Source organism: Crocodylus siamensis, chromosome 2 (genome assembly GCF_052110815.1).
Source record: "Crocodylus siamensis isolate JL-2025a chromosome 2, ASM5211081v1, whole genome shotgun sequence".
NCBI classification, from domain to species: domain Eukaryota; kingdom Metazoa; phylum Chordata; order Crocodylia; family Crocodylidae; genus Crocodylus; species Crocodylus siamensis.
The window spans coordinates 258,016,063-258,036,047 of record NC_143396.1 but is presented as its reverse complement, the minus strand read 5'-3'; the positions used below and the strand labels follow the sequence as shown (position 1 = coordinate 258,036,047).

The window sequence follows — 19,985 nt, the reverse complement described above, 5'->3', positions numbered from 1 at the left end:
ACACTGTGTGTGTTTATAATTAAAATGAATTGCAAAAATAGAAACCTGAAGCCCCTTTTGTATTTGAAATGGAAAAATTTGGGTATTTCCTAACTTATTGCTCTTTGATTTATCTCTTTCTTTTCTAGTATTATATTCTAGGTACTCAGTAGCACATTTTGCTTTCTAGAAAACATTGTGTCAGAGGGTGTGGTTTTTTTGTTTTTAAATGAAAATCTGTCCCATTGTTTTAATACTAGACTATTCCTTTTTGTACTAAACAAGTACCACCCCCCCCCCCTTTTTTTTTTAAAGCCTAAACTGTATAGGTCTGTAATTGAAGATGTCATCAATGATGTCAGAGAAGTTTTTCTGGATGAAGGAGTGGATGACCAAGTCCTTGTGGAACTCAAAACAGTAAGTTTTTTGGTTTGTTGTAGAGTATTCATTGCTTGTAATACACTAACAATTTGGTAGTGCTTACTGTTTCTTTTATTATGAAGGTGAATTTTCATGATCCTAAGCACTGCATTCATCGCTAGATTTGAGCAAGAGTTGTAACTACAGATATCTTTTGTAAATAGATTCTCTGTAAACACCATTTATCTTAATGATGTGTTTTGCTTCAAACATAATACAAGTTGATATACAGCAGATGATGAATGTTTCATGTGTTAGCTGTATGCAGATTCAAAATATCTGCTGCACCTTCTTTTAAAGGGAAGCTTTATGCACCTACTCAAGAAATAAAGTTTTCCCTTGAAGGTAAAAATTTTTTTTTTTTTTCTGTTTGGTAAGCCAAGAATTTTTATCATAAATTGCTCATCACTTGTAGGTCTTATCATTTTTGATTTGCAGAAATATTCCATTTTCTGACCTGGTGTATAATAAGCTTAATTGAACATGTGTTATGCCAAGGGTTTAGCAGGAATCGGTCTGAAATAGGGCATGGATCGTATCCTAGGAATTGGAACTCCTGGGATGGAGGTTTTGGGTTGTGTCCTGCTCATTCTTCCCTGAAAAGGAAGACCACAAGTAGGGGTGCACTGATTTAGAGATTTTGGGGACAGCCAATTTTTTTTTTTTTTTTTTTTTTTTTTTTTTTTAAGGAGGCATATCAACTGATCCGATTTTGGGTATGCAGCTCTTCAACTTGAAGAGCTGCATCCAGCTAGTACGTCTGGTGTGGTAGAGAGTGGGGGGCAGATCAAGGCCCCTGCAGTGAGGGAGGGAATGGAGCAGGCACTGACCAGCTGGGGTGGGGAGGGCTGCAGGACAGAGCTGCAGCCTGCTCATCTCGGTGGTGGGGGGTGCAGCCCCTGGATTTGTAAGTCGGGCTGCCTCTGTGGGCTGGGGCAGGCTCCCACTGCTATATGTGGCTTGTCTGCTCATCTGGTGGCTTCCACTGCTGCTCCTGCCACTTGTCTGGGAGGGCATGTGGGGGAGAGGAGGCATGTCCCTCAGCCCTGCTCCTGCCCTGCCCTGTGCAGATATGGGGGCACATGTTCCCCCCCCTCCCCCCCCGCCCAATGCCCACCTGGAGTAGTGGCTGAAGTTGCCAAATTAGTACCAGAAGAGCCATGTGCAGTGGTAGGAGCTGCCCCTCCCTTCCTGTGCACACCTCCACCAAAATGAGCTGCACCCTGGCCCCGGCCCCAGCCCCAGCTGGGCAGCCCCAACCCCACATCTTTCCTTGCTGCAGGGGCCTTGATCAGTGCCCCCATGCCCTCCTCCCTCTTCTTCCCCCTTCCACCACACCAGACTTACCAGCTGCTGGCAGCTCTCCGTACTGCTGGCTCTGCTCCTCACTGCCTATATGCTTTGGCTGCACCTGCATACGGTCATTTATTGGACATATTGGCCGTATCAGGCTGACTTCCAATATAAAGAAAACTTTCTGTATCTGTGCCAGTCCAATATTGGACTGATGTATCAATGCACTTCTAAAAACAAGGCAAGCTGTGGAGGAGAGAAAGAGAAGAAAACAGGGAATGGGGAAGGGTACAAACTAGACCTGTGCAAATTGAATACTAGTTGCTTCGGATTTGGCTGATTATTGGGGTGGGGAGGGGACAGTGATTTGATTCATTGATTTGAATTGCTGTCCTGAATAGAATCAGCTGAATCTAATTTGGAGATTTAGCTGCTGCCAAATCAGCTGAATCACACAGGCCCCAGCTTCCAGCTGCTTGTGGGGGAGCCCTCACTTATTGGCTGCTGCCAGGCAGGGGGTAATCCCCGCTGCCCTTTGTGGGGTGGGGGGGCTCTTTCACAAGCCCCCAGAAGTGCTGAGACTGCTGCAGCAACCATAGAGCCTGAGAATTTCTGTTTTTCTGCTTGTTTTTTGGGGGCTAGGACAGTAGGCGGGCAAGGCAGCTGGGCAGGAGGTTGGCAGCCATGGAGGGGGCTTGTGGCAGAGCCCCCCATGCAGCTTTTTTTAAAAACAACTGTGAGTAGGAGCTTTTAAAAAAAAAAAAAAAAAAAAAAAAAAAAAAAAATTAAACAACCAGGAGCTGGTGCAGGAAGGGCAGCCATGGAGTGGGCAGGGGTTGGGGGAGTGCTCAGCGGGTCTGAGGGAGTAGGCAGGGGATGGAGTCCAGCGGGGGTCCCCCCTCTTCTCTCCCTTTCCCCAGCTTCTACTTACCAGCATGAAGTCTGGATCCAGCTCCATGCTGCAGGTAGCAGGGACGGCCCAAATTGCCAAAGCTCTCCAAATCTCTTTTGAATGGATTCATAGAATCATAGAAGTAGGGTCGGAAGGGACCTTGTAGATCTTCAAGTCTGACACCCCCCCCCCCCCCCCCCCCCCCGGCCTGAACGGGGGAAAAACTGGACTCAAATGAGTCCAGCCAGGTAGGCATCAAGCCTCTTCTTAAAGACCCCCAGGGTAGGAGTCAGCACCACTTCCCTAGGAAGTTGGTTCCAGCTCCTAGCCACCCTAACTGTGAAATAGTTCTTACGGATGTCTAATCTAAACCTCCTCTCCAATAATTTGTTATGCCAGGGGGCGCTAGGGGAAAGGTGTCTCCCCCAAACCCTTCTGGTCCCCCTTAGTGAGTTTATAGACAGTCACCAGGTCTCCCCTCAACATTCTCTTGTGAAGGCTGAACAGGTTTAGGTCCCACAGTCTCTCATTGTAGGGTCTGCCCTGTTGTCCCCGGATCATGTGGGTGGCCCTCCTCTGGACTCTTTCAATGTTCTCCACATCCTTCCTGAAATGGGGTGCACAGAACTGGACACAGTACTCCAGTTGTGGCCCGACCAGCGTTACATAGAGGGGGAGGATCACCTCCCTGACTCTACTTGAGATGCAGCTGTGGATGCACGACAAGGTGCGATTAGCCCTGCCAACCATGACCTCGCATTGTTGGCCCATGTTCATCTTGGAGTCAATAATGACTCCAAGATCCCTTTCTGCCTCCGTGCTCTCAAGAAGGGAGTTTCCCATTCTGTAAGTGTGCTGCACCCTGCACTTGTCAGTATTGAAATGCATCCTGTTTGTTAGCCTACTCCTGTAACCTATCCAGATCTTGCTGCAATCTTTCCCTCCCTACTAGTGTGCTCACCTCACCCCAAATTTTGGTATCATCAGCGAATTTAAACAGGCTGCATTTCACCCCCTTGTCCAAATCGCTGATGAAGAAATTGAACAGCGCAGGCCCAAGGACCGAGCCCTGGGGGACTCCACTGCCCACTTCCCCCCCAGGCTGAATATGACCTGTCCACAACCACCCTCTGAGTACGACCCTTGAGCTAATCTGCAGTCCATCTGACTGTGTAGGCATCAATGCCCCAGTCACCTAGTTTTTTTAATGAGGATGGGGTAGGAGACAGTGTCAAAGGTCTTGCTGAAGTCTAGAAAGACTATGTCCTTGGCGACACCTGCATCCACTGCTTTTGTGACCTGATCATAAAAGGCAATCAGGTTGGTCTGACATGACCTGCCCCTAATGAAACCGTGCTGGTTGCCTTTGAGCATCATCCCTGAAGCCGGCCCATCACAGATTTGCTCCTTGAGGATCTTCTCAAAGAGTTTCCCTAGGATTGAGGTAAGACTGACCGGCCTATAGTTGCCCGGGTCCTCTCTCTTCCCTTTTTTGAAGATGGGGACCACGTTAGCTATCTTCCAGTCATCTGGCACCTGGCCCGAGTACCACGAGTGCTTGTAAAGCCGTGCCAAGGGCCCTGCAATAACCTTAGCTAGCTCCCTCAACACCCTGGGGTGCAGAGCATCTGGACCCACTGACTTGAACATGTCCAGCCCCTCCAGAAGCTCTCCAACCCATTCAGAGAGCTTCAAATTGATTCAGACCTTTTAACTGGTCCCCTGACTCGATTCAGAGATTTGGCCGCCAAATCTGGCCAAATCTCCTCTGAATTGAGTCGGCACCTGAAGTTTTGCTTAGCCCTAGTACAAACCAGTTTTCAATAGTAGATTGGGGGAGGTGGGGGAGGAACTTGGGGTGGCTTGAGTGCCTTGGGTTTATGCTTTTAATACAGGATGGAGGGTGTGGGGGTGAATCCTGAACTCTGTTACCTTTTAAGAAAAGACGGGAGTGTTGCAGACAGAAGTCTGTTGTCCTATGAAATGGGTCCTTTGTTTTATAGGGGAGAGAGAAGACAGGTTGGAAGGGAAGGATTTTGTTTGTCTGTTAACTACATTAAAGTGGGTTTTCACTGCAGAAAAAAAGAATAGGAAAAGGTTGATTGGGTGAAGAGAGAAGAAAACCAGGGTCTGGAAAGATTTATAAAAGAAGGGCACTATAGTTAAGACTTGAGATGAAGATTCCTGGTTTCTTGTAGGCTGCTATAAAGAAAAGATGATCTTGCAGCCTATGCCTTTATATTAGGTGAGTAGCAGCCACAGCATCTCTTCTGAAAGTATTGTGCTTGGAGGCTTGTTAGCTGCGGTCAAAAGTTAAAGTATCAAAAAGGCCCTGATATCAAGAATGTGGATACTGTGTTGAGGGAAAGCCTATAAATGCTTCTACATAGCCATTATTCTTTGTTCTGTTGAGAGCTTCTGATGAAGGCTTACCAGATGAGTCCTCTTCCTTGAGGCTTTAGGTCTTCAGAAGTTCTAGAAAAATAGGTTAAAGCAGCGTTACTGAAGATCCGTTCTTCTGGATGAGAGGAGAACGAAAGAATGGAAGTGCATGCGGACAACCGAATAAAATCATTTTACCTAGGAATGGAGCCTCCATGTTATCTCTGCTTTCTTGCTTTTTCATATGTGGAGTTGTAATAAAGATCTTTCACTCAGGGTAGAGAAGATGTAGTCTCAAAGTTAAATTGACATTTTAATTCCCATAACTTGTTCCTTTTATTCTTTTTATTAATTTGCCCTAGAGAAGGGCATATCCCTACCTTATGTATGTATAAATGATCAATGGCAGAGTTTTTAATATAAGGGATAAACAAGAACCAAATTTAACTACATAAATTTAGCAAAGTTTTCATTTAACGAAGTGAAAATTACACCCATGTGTTACACTTTTTTTTTTTCTCAAACCAGCTGTGGGAGAACAAGCTGATGCAGTCCAAGGCTGTAGATGGGTTTCATTCAGAAGAACAGCAGCTTTTGTTGCAGGTTCAGCAGCAACAGCAGCAACAGCAACAGCAGCATCACCACCACCACCATCATCCTCAACCACAACCACAGCAGACACTGCAACAGCAATCCCAGCCACAACAAGTCCTTATTCCTGCATCCCAGCAAGGTTAGGCTGAATTACTAATGTATCTGAAAGGCTCTAGTTAAAACAGTTTTAATAGGAGAAACTAAATCTAGGGGAGGATAAAGTCTTTGAAGCTTACTTTTGTCTCTGTAGATGAAGTTTTCAGTATATTCCCTTTTCTTTGTATTGTTTGCCAAGTCTCACATGGATATTTTTTTTTTTCAGAGCAATGATTTTTGTCTTCTATTATGATGATGTAAATCCCAGTGGCATTTGCAATCCTACTATTACAAGCAAGCTGCCTAAACCATATTGTTCCAATTATTGCTCAATCCTTTTTATCAGAAAAAAATATAAAAATTGCATTTTTTTTTTTTTTTGTACAGAGCTGACCTAATCCAGCCCCAAACAATGTTGCTGTAATTGCATGAAGTCTTAGTTTTGCCTTTACCTCTTCAGAAACCTGGATATGTATTTAAGGAAAAACAGCTTTTTCTCCAAAACTGAACCTGAAAACTTAAGTTGACCTAGCTTGGGTCAATCCCACAACTGGAGCAGTACTGTATATCAATGATTCTCAACCTTCATTAAACTGGAGACATCCCTCAGAAGATGCCAGCTTTTAGTTTTCAGTCACGTTGCTACAGCGAAAGCAATTCTTCTATTGTACAATGACACCCCCTGCCCACATGTCAGGATGTCTCTAACCCTGTGGATTTGTATTTGAAAACTGGGTTTATTTTGTAGGTATTGGCACACCTAGCATGCTGATTTGGGATTTGCTGTTGTATGTGCATTTGAGAGAGAGTTCAGTAAGGAGACAGATTTGTTCTAATGATCAGACAAACTATTCTAAAAATCGTATAAAACATCAAGTCTGTGGAAATAAGTGGGGTATTGTAGACCATATTGTTTTATATACAGCCTCTTAACAGCGAGCCATGACTTCCATATTAAAATTTCTGTGTTAAAAATGCACTGGCTAACTTGTAAGCCCAGCTAGTTGTACATGTATAGGAGTGTGTTTTGAGGAAAGATGCTGTCAAATTTGACAGTATATCATGTAAATAAACTTCGCATTAGATTTTACCTTAAGTATCTAAGATTTTTAAAGCTGGATCATATTAGTTTTAAGTTGGGTGGAGCAAATACTTATACCCTGTTGTATAAAAACAGCCTAAAACTTTCTACATAAAATGTGGCAGAGTCTACAGTATGCTGTCTTAACGTTATGATTTTCAGCAAAATTAGTGTTTTCTGTATTGTGGAAATTCCTAGTTTATGCATCATTGTGCTAGGTATGTATCAATACAGAAGAACGTGTCTGCTCTAAAGCGGTCACAACCCAAAGTATAAGCAAATCCATGCATCTGGGTAAAACATTGGTATATCCATTTCATATTATATTGTCCATTAATAGAAGGGATCTCCTATCTCTTTAAACCTTGAAGCAAAATGCTGAAGCTACTTGATTATCATTGTCTTCCTGGGAGCAAGACCAGATTGGATAGTTACAATTCCACTTAAGGACATTATGATCACTGCCTTGTTAAACATTTTTTTTTTTTTTTTTTAAATCTTAAACCTAAGATCCCAGAAGTCACCAGTAATCACAGATGAATTACTTGTGTTTGGAAAATGTTGGGTGATGGGTGTGCCCTCAAGTTCCCTAAAGAAGTGTCAGAGCGAGGAAGCTACTGAATACTGTCGGGATCTAATTTGGATAGCCATCTCTCCTCTCCTTTTAGGACTTCTGGCAGGTCATTTTGACAGTCAGACCGTACATACGTGTGCATGTCTAGCAAGTATTTCATGGTAAAGGGCATATAGCACAACAGTACTTCTGACTGCTTCTTGTTTGTCCTTCTTATGACCATGTTTCAGAATTGATTCTATCCAAATTGCATTGAGTTGACACTGGCTTTTTTGTTTTGTTTCTAGCACCTCAGCAGCAGGTTCTTGTGCCAGATTCCAAGCTGATACAGCACATGAATGCATCGGGGATGGTAAGAATTTAAAGTAAACCTTGAGTAGGCTAGTGTTATGTAAGATGGTCTGATTAAATGGTAGAGAGAAAAATCTGGTATGAGTCATCTGAAATGTAAAAAAAAAAAAAAAAAAAAAAAAAAAACCCCAAAAGATACTGCACAGCTGAATGCTGTCTGAGTTGTACTGCTTTGCTGACAGCACAAGCTATTTATCCATGGCTTGCTTTGTCAACAGGTCTGGGGTTTAGCTTGATCCTCTGTAAATATAGATTAGACTAAGAGTGGTTTGGGGTCGGACTAACACTGGTGCAAATCTGTATGGTGTTGACTTTTTCAAATACAGACAGTCCCTTTGTTAACATAGTACAAATCTTCTGATGTATTTACTAGATGCAGGAAGGTTGTTCTGAAACAGTGTAAATCTTAAAGTCGTCATAATTTACTCTGTAGGAGTTTGAATCAACTTTTCTGATCATCATTTGTTTTGACTCCATAAAAAGTTCAATCTAACCATTTACACATTATTTACAATTAATATTTTTCCCATTACTTGACATTAAGTTTGGTCTGTAATTCTGTAGCCCAAGATAACCAGACCATAATTTATGTCAAATGAACTTAGTTCAGTCTAAAATGGGGTGCTAGAGAACATCAGCCGGTGATCTGGACACCCTCATTGTATATACAAAAGCACAGTAAAGAGAACTGAATTATTAATCAAATTAGCAGTTGGTTACTAGCCCATCACCTGATAGATTACTATCTTCTCTTAAGATCTTAGTCCCACTTGACTAAGCAGTATGATCAACTGGAGGCTGCTGATCACTGCTTTATTTTCCATGTAAAAAAACAATGGATGAAAGCAGAAAGATTATTTCCATGCCCCTGCTGCTGTGTGTTGATTTTTTTGTTTTGTGTTTTTTCCCCTAGCTCTTCCTGTCCAGTCATACCTCACAGAATATAAATGGCTGTCAAAGCATATGCTTCCCCTTAATAAAAGTTGACATGCTTTACTGTAAAGGACAGCACAGAATTTGTATAGCTAGTGCTTAAAATCTGTACTAGCTAGTGCATAAAATAAATACTAGATTCAGAAACTTGCTTTTAAGAAACAATCTGTCAGAGAAATTCAAGTTATCAGACATAGTTTAGTAACTGTAAAAGTAAAGGACAGCTCACATTTTTCTTTGGTAAGGAGGATGAAGGGTTGGTGGGAAAAGCTGTAGCTTGCTTCAACTATTACTATTTGGGAGAGTCTAAGGAACAATTGCATCAGTCTGTTAGTAAGATTTCTTAAAAACAAGACAAACACAAAACACACCCTGTTTTATACAATAATAAAGTTTTAAATCCTTTCCTCTCTTTATTTGCAAGTTTGTAAATCAACATGAAAGTAGAACAACAACCTGAAGCACTTCACATACTGCTACAAATGTTCTGCCTAAACTCAAAACTAATATAGTCTAGTAGAACTTAAAAGCTATGCAAAGCTTCAGTTTGACTGCATTTGATCTATTCTGACAGTCAACCTATGCATGGAATGGTTCTGACTTCCTTCCTTCCGAAATGCTTGTCTTGGAATAAAATACAAGAACTTATTTTGGGTCTCGACTAAGTTTAAATCCAGGAAGACTCTTATAGATTTCATAGATACTAGGACTGGAAGGGACCTTGGAAGATGGAATCCAGCCCCCTACCCCAGGGACAGGAAGTTAGCAGGGGTTTTTAAGCTGTTTCACGCATACAATCCCACCCAATCGCCATCCCCCAGCTCTTCCTTTAAACTCTTCACAAGTTGGTGAGTCATTTCAGGCTAATTTCCAGTGAGGAAGGACCTCCAAAGGAAAAAGCCCATCATCTCATTTAGTGGTGGGCTTCTTGTCCATTGCAACACAGAAGCTGATATCTTGCAATGGCAAGGATCTCGTCTCAAATACAGAAGTGCAGGGAGGTAACAAATGCAAGGACTGAGGCCAGAAGGGACATCAGCCCTATTGCCTGAAAGTGAAGTGAAAGTCTACTTAAAAAAAAAAAAAAAAAAACCTCTGAAGAGAATCGCAGAGGCCCAAAGCACTGGCGGGCCATGACGGTAAAGCCTAGATGGCAATTTTAAATCTTCTGTGAATAGCACAAAGCATTCACTAAGGCAGACTCAGAGGGGGCACATATTCCTGGTCCTGTATTGGCCTCTAATCTGAGAGCAAAGGAGAACACTCAAAGCTTAAGAGGATTGGTAAGTCTAAGGCTACCCCACAGCCCTTGTGCCAGTAGTTTTATATAAGGGCTCAGTTCTCCAAGCCCCAATGTCTCTGCCTCTCTGACACTTGTTCCCAGTGCCCCACATGAGGGTCCCTTGCCCAACTAATGGAAGAAAATATCAGCTCCCTAGTATAATGCATCAGCCAACAGCTCAGACCCACTGGGGCCACCATTCAGCATGAGGTGTAAGTAGGTGGTGAGCAGGACAGCAGGGAACTGTGGGGTCACCCAAGGTCCATACTGGAGCTGCTTATCCTGATGCTCCAGTCCCTTGGCTTCATCTGTCCTGTCTGGGGGAAGCAGCTCCTGGGGCCTTCTGGTGGCTCATCTGGACCTAGCGTCCACTGCTTGTTTCTACACTGCTTCCCATCTACCCACCCATTCTAGACCTTCCATCTTCCCACACATTTTCCCATCTGTCTTGCCTATGTGTCTGGCTGTCTAGCAGTTTGTCTACCCACCTCTACCCACGCTCCATTTTTTTTTTTTTTTTTTCTGTGGGTCAGTCGGCCTGTCTGTAATCACATTGGACATGCCATATTTGTTTATAGACAGCTGCGCTGTTCACCCTGTCTCTCTAACTGACTGTTTCTCCCTGCTCAAGCCTTTAATGCAACTCAAGTACCCTGCTTCGGTGTCATGAAGACTGGGGCAAATGGCTGGAAGCCCAGATATTGAGAGTCAAAGGTTATAGCAGAAGCGCTCACAGCGTGGCCATGTGAAATTCCAATGAGACTGTATTCTGCTAAATACCTTGTCACAAGGAGAAAGTACAATTTGGGTGTTAGTTTATTTTTTTTAGACTACTTTGAGATTTTTTTTTTTCAGCATTTGTTTGACAGTTTAAACTAAAAGGAACTAAATATGTATACACATCAAAGATGTACGCCCACATCTGGGTTCTTAATTATACAGTGGACCTCTAAGGTAAAATTGAACCTTATGATAAATACCTGTCTTGTTTGTTTATGATGATGCTAAAATAGTGGCCGTGAAGTACAAATGCAAGTTCTTTGATTTCTAAATCTCCATGCAGTAACTTGAGTACAATATTAGGATTCTTCTACAAGTTCTTGAGCAGTCAACTCTAAGCTTTGGTTCTTTTTTCTTTTGTATTCTGATAACATATCCAGAGAGGTTAGTCGGTCGTTCTTGGAGTGTGGACTGCAGAATCCTAATGCCAGGCTCTTTCATACCATATTTTTATTAAACTAATGTAAGACATTGATTAGAGGACCTCTTTTTTTTTTTTTAATAATTCTTTCTGAAGGTGATGCATTCTTCAGTACAGAAATGAGTTTGCATGCCCATATGCTTTTGGCTTAAAAAAAAAAAAAAAAAAAAGTCAAAAAACCCAAGGCTGAACTGATTCAATCTTTGCAGGTTAGTTTAAGCTGCATAGATTGAACTGATAAGCAAGTGAACAGACATTCACTCTGATTCTGGAAAATGCAGCCCCATGCCTGCAGTGTCCCAGGCCAAAAGCTGGGAGGCGGGGTGGGTGCTAGAACACATCTCCTTGCTCTGCTGGAGCAGACAGCTTGGACCAAGGCTAGCCTGCCCACCTTGTGAGGGGGTATTTACAGGGATGGTGCAAAGCATCCTGGGATCCTAAAGGACTGAGAGTTGACTTGAATCTGGAAGGGATCTGAGACCAGAAGCTTAATAAACTAGCTTAACCTAGATCCATTAAGTGTGTTATTGCATCTATCCAGGCTTGTGTTAAACCAGTTTCAGACATCTTGAAAGTGGTTTATATGCACTGAACTTCTGTTGTGTTGCAGACTTGAAGCAGTTTCTGATCACTTGCGCTAGTTTATATGTAATTTCTGTCCATATCCTTTGACATTTGAAAATCCTTCTCTACATAGTTTAAACTAACAACAACAGAATCTAATAACTCTTTAATAAAGGCATGTTATGATTTATATATATATATTTTTTACAAGAAAATATTATGTTCTGCTACTTAACAGCCAACCAGAAGGGAGAGCATAGTTGAATTAAACTTTTATCAGAACTTGCTAACCAACAGAATCCTGTCTTCTTGTAATGCATACAGAATCAAGGGAGAAAAATAAAAGCTAATAAATGTGAAATTGTACTTACAAAGTAGTATAATATGCACATGCTAGCTATTGATCATGTCCCTTTTAATAACATAGGTACTCTTGAATAAATGTTGGTAAACATCCATAGAAATTATGGATGTTCTTTTAGTTTTCAACTAGTATTTTATGACATGAAGCATTGTTGTTAATATTGATAGTTAAAAGCATATTTTCTGACGTTTCAGAGTGCTGCTGCTACTGCAGCTACTTTGGCTTTGCCTGCTGGTGTGACTCCTGTTCAGCAAATACTTACAAATTCAGGTAACTACTATAGCAGTAATTGGATTTTGGAAAACTTAATTCATTTACAAATCTGTTTTATTTCATGTAGAACTTTCTATAAAAATATTTTCTTCATATCTTGCAGACATGGTTGGGTGTTGTAGACCAGGTTTGGCTGGTGTGCCACAAATTAGCTCTGCACCCTCAGTGCGATTCTGGTCCCCTTCCTCTGCCCAATCTCCTGCTTTTGCTTTATGCTCCATCTGTGATCTCCTGCTGTACTGCCTGTGCCCTCTTATCTCTCCTGTGCCACACAGAGGCTGCCAGTGCCAGTTGTGACACTTATGCCATAGATTGGCCACCCTTGCTGTGGACTGTCTCCTTGAGAGCTTTCATTTTGAAGCAGCAGTGTGTTTAAGTGTTCAAATAACTTTTTAAAATTCTCAACTTCTTCTCATTCGTGGAATAATAAATTGAAGTTTTTGTTTTTTTTTCTTAGCACTTTCTCCCAGAAACCTGCTTCTAAGCATCATATAATTTTAGATGTGGATATATACATTTTGAATAATTTTATTTCCATTGCAGGCCAGATCTTGCAGGTAGTTAGAACTGCAAATGGAGCTCAGTATATCATTCAGCCACAGCAGCCAGTGGTTCTACAGCAACAGGTTATACCACAGATGCAGGCTGGTGGTGTACAAGCACCTGTCATACAACAGGTAAAGCGACATTTTTGCGTAAGTTGGCTCCTAACAAACCAAACCTTGCAAAAGTTGTTACAGTAGTTCTTTTGTTGTCTGCATTTTGAGAACGTGTGTGTGTTCTTCTGTCTGAAGTGCATTACAAATATGCCAGTACTGACTCTGAAAATTGGAAAATACTGCATTAAGAAATGGGGAACTTTATACTGAATTTCTTAGGAGTTAAATTTTATTGAACTTCTCTGAAGGGTCTTCCTATGGCGGGTAACCATGTTGCTTCTCCTGATCGGCTATGCAAGACGAATGATGAGGTCCTTCTGAGTGAAGATGTGGCATCCTTTTGAAATAAAACAGCAAATAACTTAGCCGCTTGCCCTTGTTTTGTCAACCTGTCATGAATTAAGCAGGTTGTGAACTTGGACAAATGACCTGGCTTCTACTGTAATACTTTACTTCCAAATCTTGGCTACTTTATACACATGCTCAGAGGGAGGAAGGGGGAGCATTTTAATTAGAGTGGTTTCTGGACAGCTGCTCTAATTAAAGTGCCACAACATCACATGTATTAACCCCCCTGCATGTTTAAAAATGCATGCATTCCATGAGTTTTTAGATAAGTGCCTGGTGGCCACTTTTAAATGCACAGGGACTTAATAGGTGTAATGCTGCACATTCTAATTGGAACGCAGAGCAGACTTGATTTAATTGAGTCTGCTCCAATGCATTCCAATTAAAACACATCAGAGCACATGTATAGGCAGCCCTCGTTTCTCATATGTGCTGGTCAGTCTCAGCTACAACACTTCTGTTGTCAAATATGCACAATGATTTACTTACATTAGAATCTCTTGTCAGGTCTTGGCTCCCATCCCTGGAGGAATCTCCCAACAGACGGGAGTAATCATTCAGCCTCAGCAAATCCTGTTTACAGGAAATAAAACACAGGTCATACCCACCACTGTGGCAGCTCCTGCCCCAGCACAAGCACAGATTCCTGCAGCTGGTCAGCCACAGGCACAGCAACAACAGGCGCAGCCCCAAGCACCCCTTGTGCTTCAAGTTGATGGAGCTGGGGACACCTCATCTGAAGAAGAAGAAGATGAGGAAGAAGATTATGATGATGATGAAGAGGAAGACAAAGAAAAAGATGGAGGTGAAGATGGCCAGGTTGAAGAGGTAAACTTACAGTATAACATAACTAAGGTTTTTGCTCTTTTTGACCTCTGCACTCTACAGGGATTTCATGTTGACTAACTTGTTCACAGTGAACTTCTAAAAAGTTTCCAGAGCTACTTTCCAGAAGACAGTCCTCCGTACTGCAGATGGAGCTAGCTTCCACATTTAGGAATAGGAGTGCATGCTTCTGGTTTTATTAAATAGGCCCAGGCTACCAAACTTTTTAGGACTCTTGTCCTAATTTATTCATAATACCACCAGTCTTGTATCTGTGAACTTAATCAGTAGTGATTTACCAATCTCTGTGGAACCCAACTAGAATGGCCCCATTTAAGGATAATTCCCTCTTAACAGCTACTCTGGGATGTCAACTTACCAGTCCTCAGATATATTCAATATATGTTCTAGAGATGTTGTAGAGTACAATTTTTAATAGGAATATTGTCTAGTATCAAACATCTTACAAAATTCTTATTATGTGCAGTTTCCTTTGACCAAATTTCTGTTTTCATCAAGTAGTGATACCAAGTTTTTGACAAGACCTGTTCTCTGGAAAATTTATGTCAACTTGCATAAATTGAGTAATCATCTTTTACTTGATCAATTGAATTCCTTATCAGCTGTTTTTTGTGCTGAATTGATTGTAGGGTGACCAGTGTACATTTGCCCATGTTGTCCTGTGTTTCTTTTGGATATTGGTACAACAGTTGTACTCTGTCAGTTTGTGGAATTTCTGAGAATTATTAAGAAATTAACATCAGAAGGGTGGGTCTCCTCAGCATTTTATTAGTTTAGCCTCATCTGTTCACCCGAGTTGTTAATAAATTGAATGAGCTAGTTCCAGCTCTGTTTATCAGTTAAGATGCTCCTAAAGCACCACCTGAAAGAGTGGAGGAAGTGGGGGCCAACTTTTTTGATAGGCATTCCACAAATTGAGCCCCACACCCTCCTTGAGTGCCACCCAGACCCTCTTCCCTTGCCCACTCTGCCACTCCGCTTTTTGTTTCCTGCCCTATTTGCCATAGTTTAGCCTGCTCCCTCCTGGCTCTGCCACATGCTACACATAAAGATTGCCTGTGCTGCTTGTGGCATATATATTGCAAGCTGGGCACCACTGCTTCAGTGCATGTTTCCCTTATCTGTTTAAAGATTAACTGGCACAGTATTATCAAGAATCACTGCTGTGGGGGATTCAGATTTGCCTCCATTTAATGAGGAAAAACAGGGAGGGAATATATAAGGATGCTAGCCAGTTGCCCGTCAAGAATGATGGGGCAGTAGAAGGGTGGGCAGGGATGGAGTGTCGTGTCTCTTCCCCCACCATGCAGCCCCATGTAAGACTGCTGTGTCACTGCTGCCTGCAGGGAGCAGGGCCTTGCCCCTCTGCTCCGCCACCTCCTGTTTGGAATGCTGTTGGAGCACTGATTGGTTGTTTCAGACAACCAAACAGTGCGAAATAAAGCATTACAGACAGATTAAGGCTTTTATAATATTAGAATTTACAGAAAGATTTTTCTCCTGTTCAGTAGATATTAAACTATTTTTAAAATGGTTTTTTGCACAAAAGAGGAATTTGTTGTTCTTCTGGACTGTTCTCAGAGGGGATCAACCTCTCCGTTCTTGGGCAGACATTCTGGTAAAGGTTATAGCAAATAACACACCTATGGGAAGGAACTGGAAGAGCCTGCATAAGGAAGGTAGTCCAGTACTAGATACAAATATCCAGTCCTCCATAATGGAGGCTGGTGTAAAAAAGTACCTATCTGAACTAAGCCCTGTAAGCCGAATTGAAAGTTCATGGCACTTTTGTGCTACTACATGCCAGAGTTACTTTGGAAAATGAAATTTAGCATGAGTATCTTTATCTAGTGGTATGTGAGGGTATTACCTGGCTAATATCCTCAGAGTGGATTTGTGATGCTTTGGTTTTAAGGGCTAGGTACAAACATTCAAAAAGCCTGAGGCAGAATCTATCCAAATTATGCAGTTTACTACCATTCTGAACAATGCTGCTTACAGAAAACAGAACGTGCTTGCCCTTTCATGGGGGGAGGGGACAGATATTAGACCAGGTGATGCCACTTTTAAACCAGTCTGTGTCAAACTTCCATCTGATCACTTATACTTGTAAAAGTGTAATGTCTGTACCTGGCCAAGAAGGTTATCTTGTGTGTTGATCACTGGGCACAGGCTTCTAAAAAGAAAGTTGTAGGTGCCTTAATTTAGTGACAACTGCAGGATAAGAATGGCTGATTCACAAGATACTGCAGCCTAGATATTCTAGTTCAGAAGAGGGGAAAAATGAAATTCCACCTTGGGATGGCTAAAGGCATAAGTGGAATCCCTAAAGGATGCACTCGGGCACAGTGGAGTCCTGCAACAGGCACATCTAAGCCTACTGTTGAGACTCTAACTTTGCAGCTCAGTTTCTTGTTCTGTCCTCATGCATGTAGCCAGAACATAGTTTTGTGCATATAATAAAGATGGCTGTAATAGCTGTAAACTTAATGACTGAGGATTAACTAGTTTTAAACTTTGCAAATTGCTTTTTCAGGAGCCCCTTAACAGTGAAGATGATGTGAGTGATGAGGAAGGACAAGAGCTATTTGATACAGAAAATGTTGTGGTGTGCCAGTATGATAAGGTAAAGTATTCTAAACAATAGCATTAGTATCTTTTTCTCTGTTTTTCACTCTTTCTTTTTTCTTCTTCCCTCTAGCCTCCCTCACTCCCGTTCAAGTCCTATACAGTATTGCCAACCCCACTGTGTCAAAAGTCACAAGATAAACTCTCTTAAGAGATATAGCATATACATCATGAAATGCTATTTCTGATGTGTGTGGTTGGGGGGGGCCTGTGGAGGGAGGGTCCTTGCACACTGGCAGGATGCAGGGTACCGTGGATCAGGAGAGGGGCAGCTGCAGGGCTGTGAGGGCTGTGGCTTGGGAGTGAGGGGCAGACACAGCACCCACCTGGTAAGTGGAGGGGAAGGGGTGGGAGTTGCAGTTCAAGGTCCCAACAGTGAGAGAGGATCCTTAATAGTGTCACCTTCCCTCTTCCTTTGACAGACAACTCCTAAGCAGAGGCCTAGCTGTAACTTGGTTAAGCTGTGACCCAAAATTTTAGTCACGTTATACTGTCTGCATGTAACACAACAGAATCACTGTGGTGGTAAGAATGACAAATGAGTGAATGCAGCTTTTGGACTAGATCAAACACGAGGTTACTCTAACCATCCTTGGGGCAGATGTGTCTAAACATATTGTAAATCTCAAAATAATCCTAGCCTTAGGGTGTGTTTGTGACACCTCGGCAAAGAGAATGAAGTGTTTTTACAAAAACCTTTGGCATGCCTGCTGAAACCGCTAATGTGTCAGTACTAAATGTGGTTATATTGGATAAATGTAGATGGATCTAAATGTGGACAACTATCCACTGAGACCCTTTAAAGCATTCTACATGGGTGACTAACGGAATGAATTTTGCTTGCTATAAAGCTGGATTTGAAATGGCAGTATGGTGGGTGCCTTTCTCTGTTTTGCTCAATTCTGCTGAGCCATTCAATCTCTTATGTAGTAGCGACCTTCTGTTAAGAGCCTTGATCTCAAGGATGAGACCAAAATAAAAAGAGAGCCTTCGGAGTATAATAGAACAGACTCATGAACTCTGTTCAGCTTAAGCAATTGGGGCAAAAGGGATTCACTATTGCAGATTTCCTTCCTTTCTTTGGCTTAAGACTGGGTTAATAAGACCACTGTGAACTGATTACATTAGAAAAAGGATAAAAGTTGTCTTTGTTATGTAGAGACCTAGAAATTTTAATTAATGAGAAACAAATTGGACTCCCCACCCCACCCCACCCCACCCCAGCTTATGCTTTAAGTGCATGTGCAGTAGTGAAAACAGATAGTTTGCTTGCATAATTTCTCTGTATCTTCTGATGTTCTCAAAGGAATTGAGCTGCCCAGCTCTGGTGGTTTTTTTTTTTTTATTGAATTGGGCACCAGAATAGATTTGGGCCTTGCTATACTTAATCTTGTGAACATTGTTCTCTCAGGTCAGTTTCTCTTTTAGTACTATACTCCCCTTTCTTGGGTACAGCTTCAGCCCTGAAATGCATGCATGTATTTAGGTTCAGTTCAGCAAAGGTGAGGTGGATTTGACTCCACTAGAAGCAAATCACTACTTGAACAAGCTTAGTTCCACAAGCATCGTACCTGCTATACTGCAGTCAGTCGTATAGGGTTACCATATTTCCAGTATCAAAAAAGGATACCTGTGAGGGGGTGGAGTATATAATTAATTGTGGAGGAGGGGCAGTGATATGTATGCTCATGCCCTGCCTCTGCCCCTCACTCCTAAGCCCCGTGCCCTTCCAGCCCTGCTGCCCATGCAGCTCCTGCATGCACACATGCACACTCAGTGCATCTTATCTGGGAGCTTGCTGGGCCTGTGCACAGAGCCAGTCCCACACTGCTCATCCCCAGCAAAGCAGAGAAAGTACAAAAGCCTGGACACTTGCTCACATTTTAAAAACTGGGCATGAGGGCAGGGAAAAGACATGTCTGGGGAAAGCCTGGACATATGATAACACTATATTTCACTGTAGCTGTCATCTTTATAAATGCTTATTGGCTAGCATACTAATAAAATCCACCAAAAGAAATCTTTCAAGGAAAAAAAATGTTGATTTCTTTGGCAAGATGAGCATTTGAATCTTTGTATAGCAAACTGTTAAAAATTCTACACTTTTTTTGAGTGAGAACATTTTTTAATTTAAAATGTGACATATCCGTTCTGTGTGCGCAGTGAACAAATTAAACCACAATACACAGTTTGATCATTAAGCTTTAGCTATAATCCACATAATTGTCTTAATTGCTGTCCTCTCTTGCTTCTCATTTGGGGAGGGAGCACAAACAATATTTTTGCGGAATGTCTGAGTCCCATGTCCCTGTCTGTCTCTCCTCCCCCCCCCCCCCCCCCATCAGCAATGTTTGTGGCTGAATTCCTAAATGGTGCCTGTATTCTCGTCCCTACTGCTAGGGGTATTCCTATTGTTGAACCATTGGTCTGTCTTTTGTACAATGCATACATAGTCCTGGCAAGGACCAAAAAACAAGACTCTTCATTCTCTCGGGAGTATCATCCTCACTGGGGTATAGAGTCAGGCTCCGTCTCTTGTTCTTTCCTCTACAAGCAGGGCTTCAAATCCATCTGGCCCCTTGGGCTGGATTGGTGGTGTGATGCTAGTTTTCAGGTCAAATCAGGTTTGAAGTCCTCCCTGTTCTCCCCCCACCTCCCCTGCCAGATCTAGCACCCATAGCACCCTGGAATCTGTGCAGCACTTTTCCCGCCCTGCTTTTTTCCATACAATGGTTATTCTTGTTTTTGCAGTTCCTGCTGTTGTTAGTTTTTGTATTTTTTGTTGTCCTTTGATTGTTCACCCTCAGTTGGAAAATAAGGTGAAGATTCTGCTAGATATGCAATGATGCTTTGTTGTAGACAACTCTTATTTGGGACAATTAGATCAACTTCTATGGCTACTGTTTTTTTTTTTTTTTTTTTTTTCCCCTTTCCACCTTTGTAAACTTAGTTGTGAGCTGCTGCTGCTGCTGCTTGCTTCTGATGTTTTTTGTTTAATTTTGCTTTTGGTTTTTTAGATCCATAGAAGTAAAAACAAGTGGAAATTTCACCTCAAGGATGGCATCATGAACCTTAATGGAAGAGATTATGTATTTTCCAAAGCCATTGGAGATGCAGAATGGTGAAGTTTTTAAGACAAAGCATAAAACTCCCCCCAAAATTAAAAAAAAGAAAGAAGCAAAAGCAGGAAAGGTTGAGACTTGGACATGCATTTCAACCAAAATT

At 42.1% G+C, this 19,985-nt stretch overlaps 1 protein-coding gene across 4 annotated transcripts in view; it reads left to right on the top strand.

The window, feature by feature from the left end:
- The window catches only part of GTF2A1 (general transcription factor IIA subunit 1), a 26,723-nt gene extending 6,738 nt beyond the window's left edge, over nt 1–19,985 (top strand). For all 4 annotated transcript variants that reach the window (XM_090033836.1, XM_090033838.1, XM_090033839.1 and 1 more), the window contains 8 exons: nt 295–396; nt 5,495–5,699; nt 7,599–7,663; nt 12,201–12,276; nt 12,823–12,956; nt 13,794–14,114; nt 16,669–16,758; nt 19,778–19,985. In XM_090033836.1, coding sequence (XP_089889962.1) covers nt 295–396; nt 5,495–5,699; nt 7,599–7,663; nt 12,201–12,276; nt 12,823–12,956; nt 13,794–14,114; nt 16,669–16,758; nt 19,778–19,885 — 1,101 coding nt within the window. In that variant the 3' untranslated portion in view covers nt 19,886–19,985. The remainder of the gene's footprint in view (nt 1–294; nt 397–5,494; nt 5,700–7,598; nt 7,664–12,200; nt 12,277–12,822; nt 12,957–13,793; nt 14,115–16,668; nt 16,759–19,777) is intronic.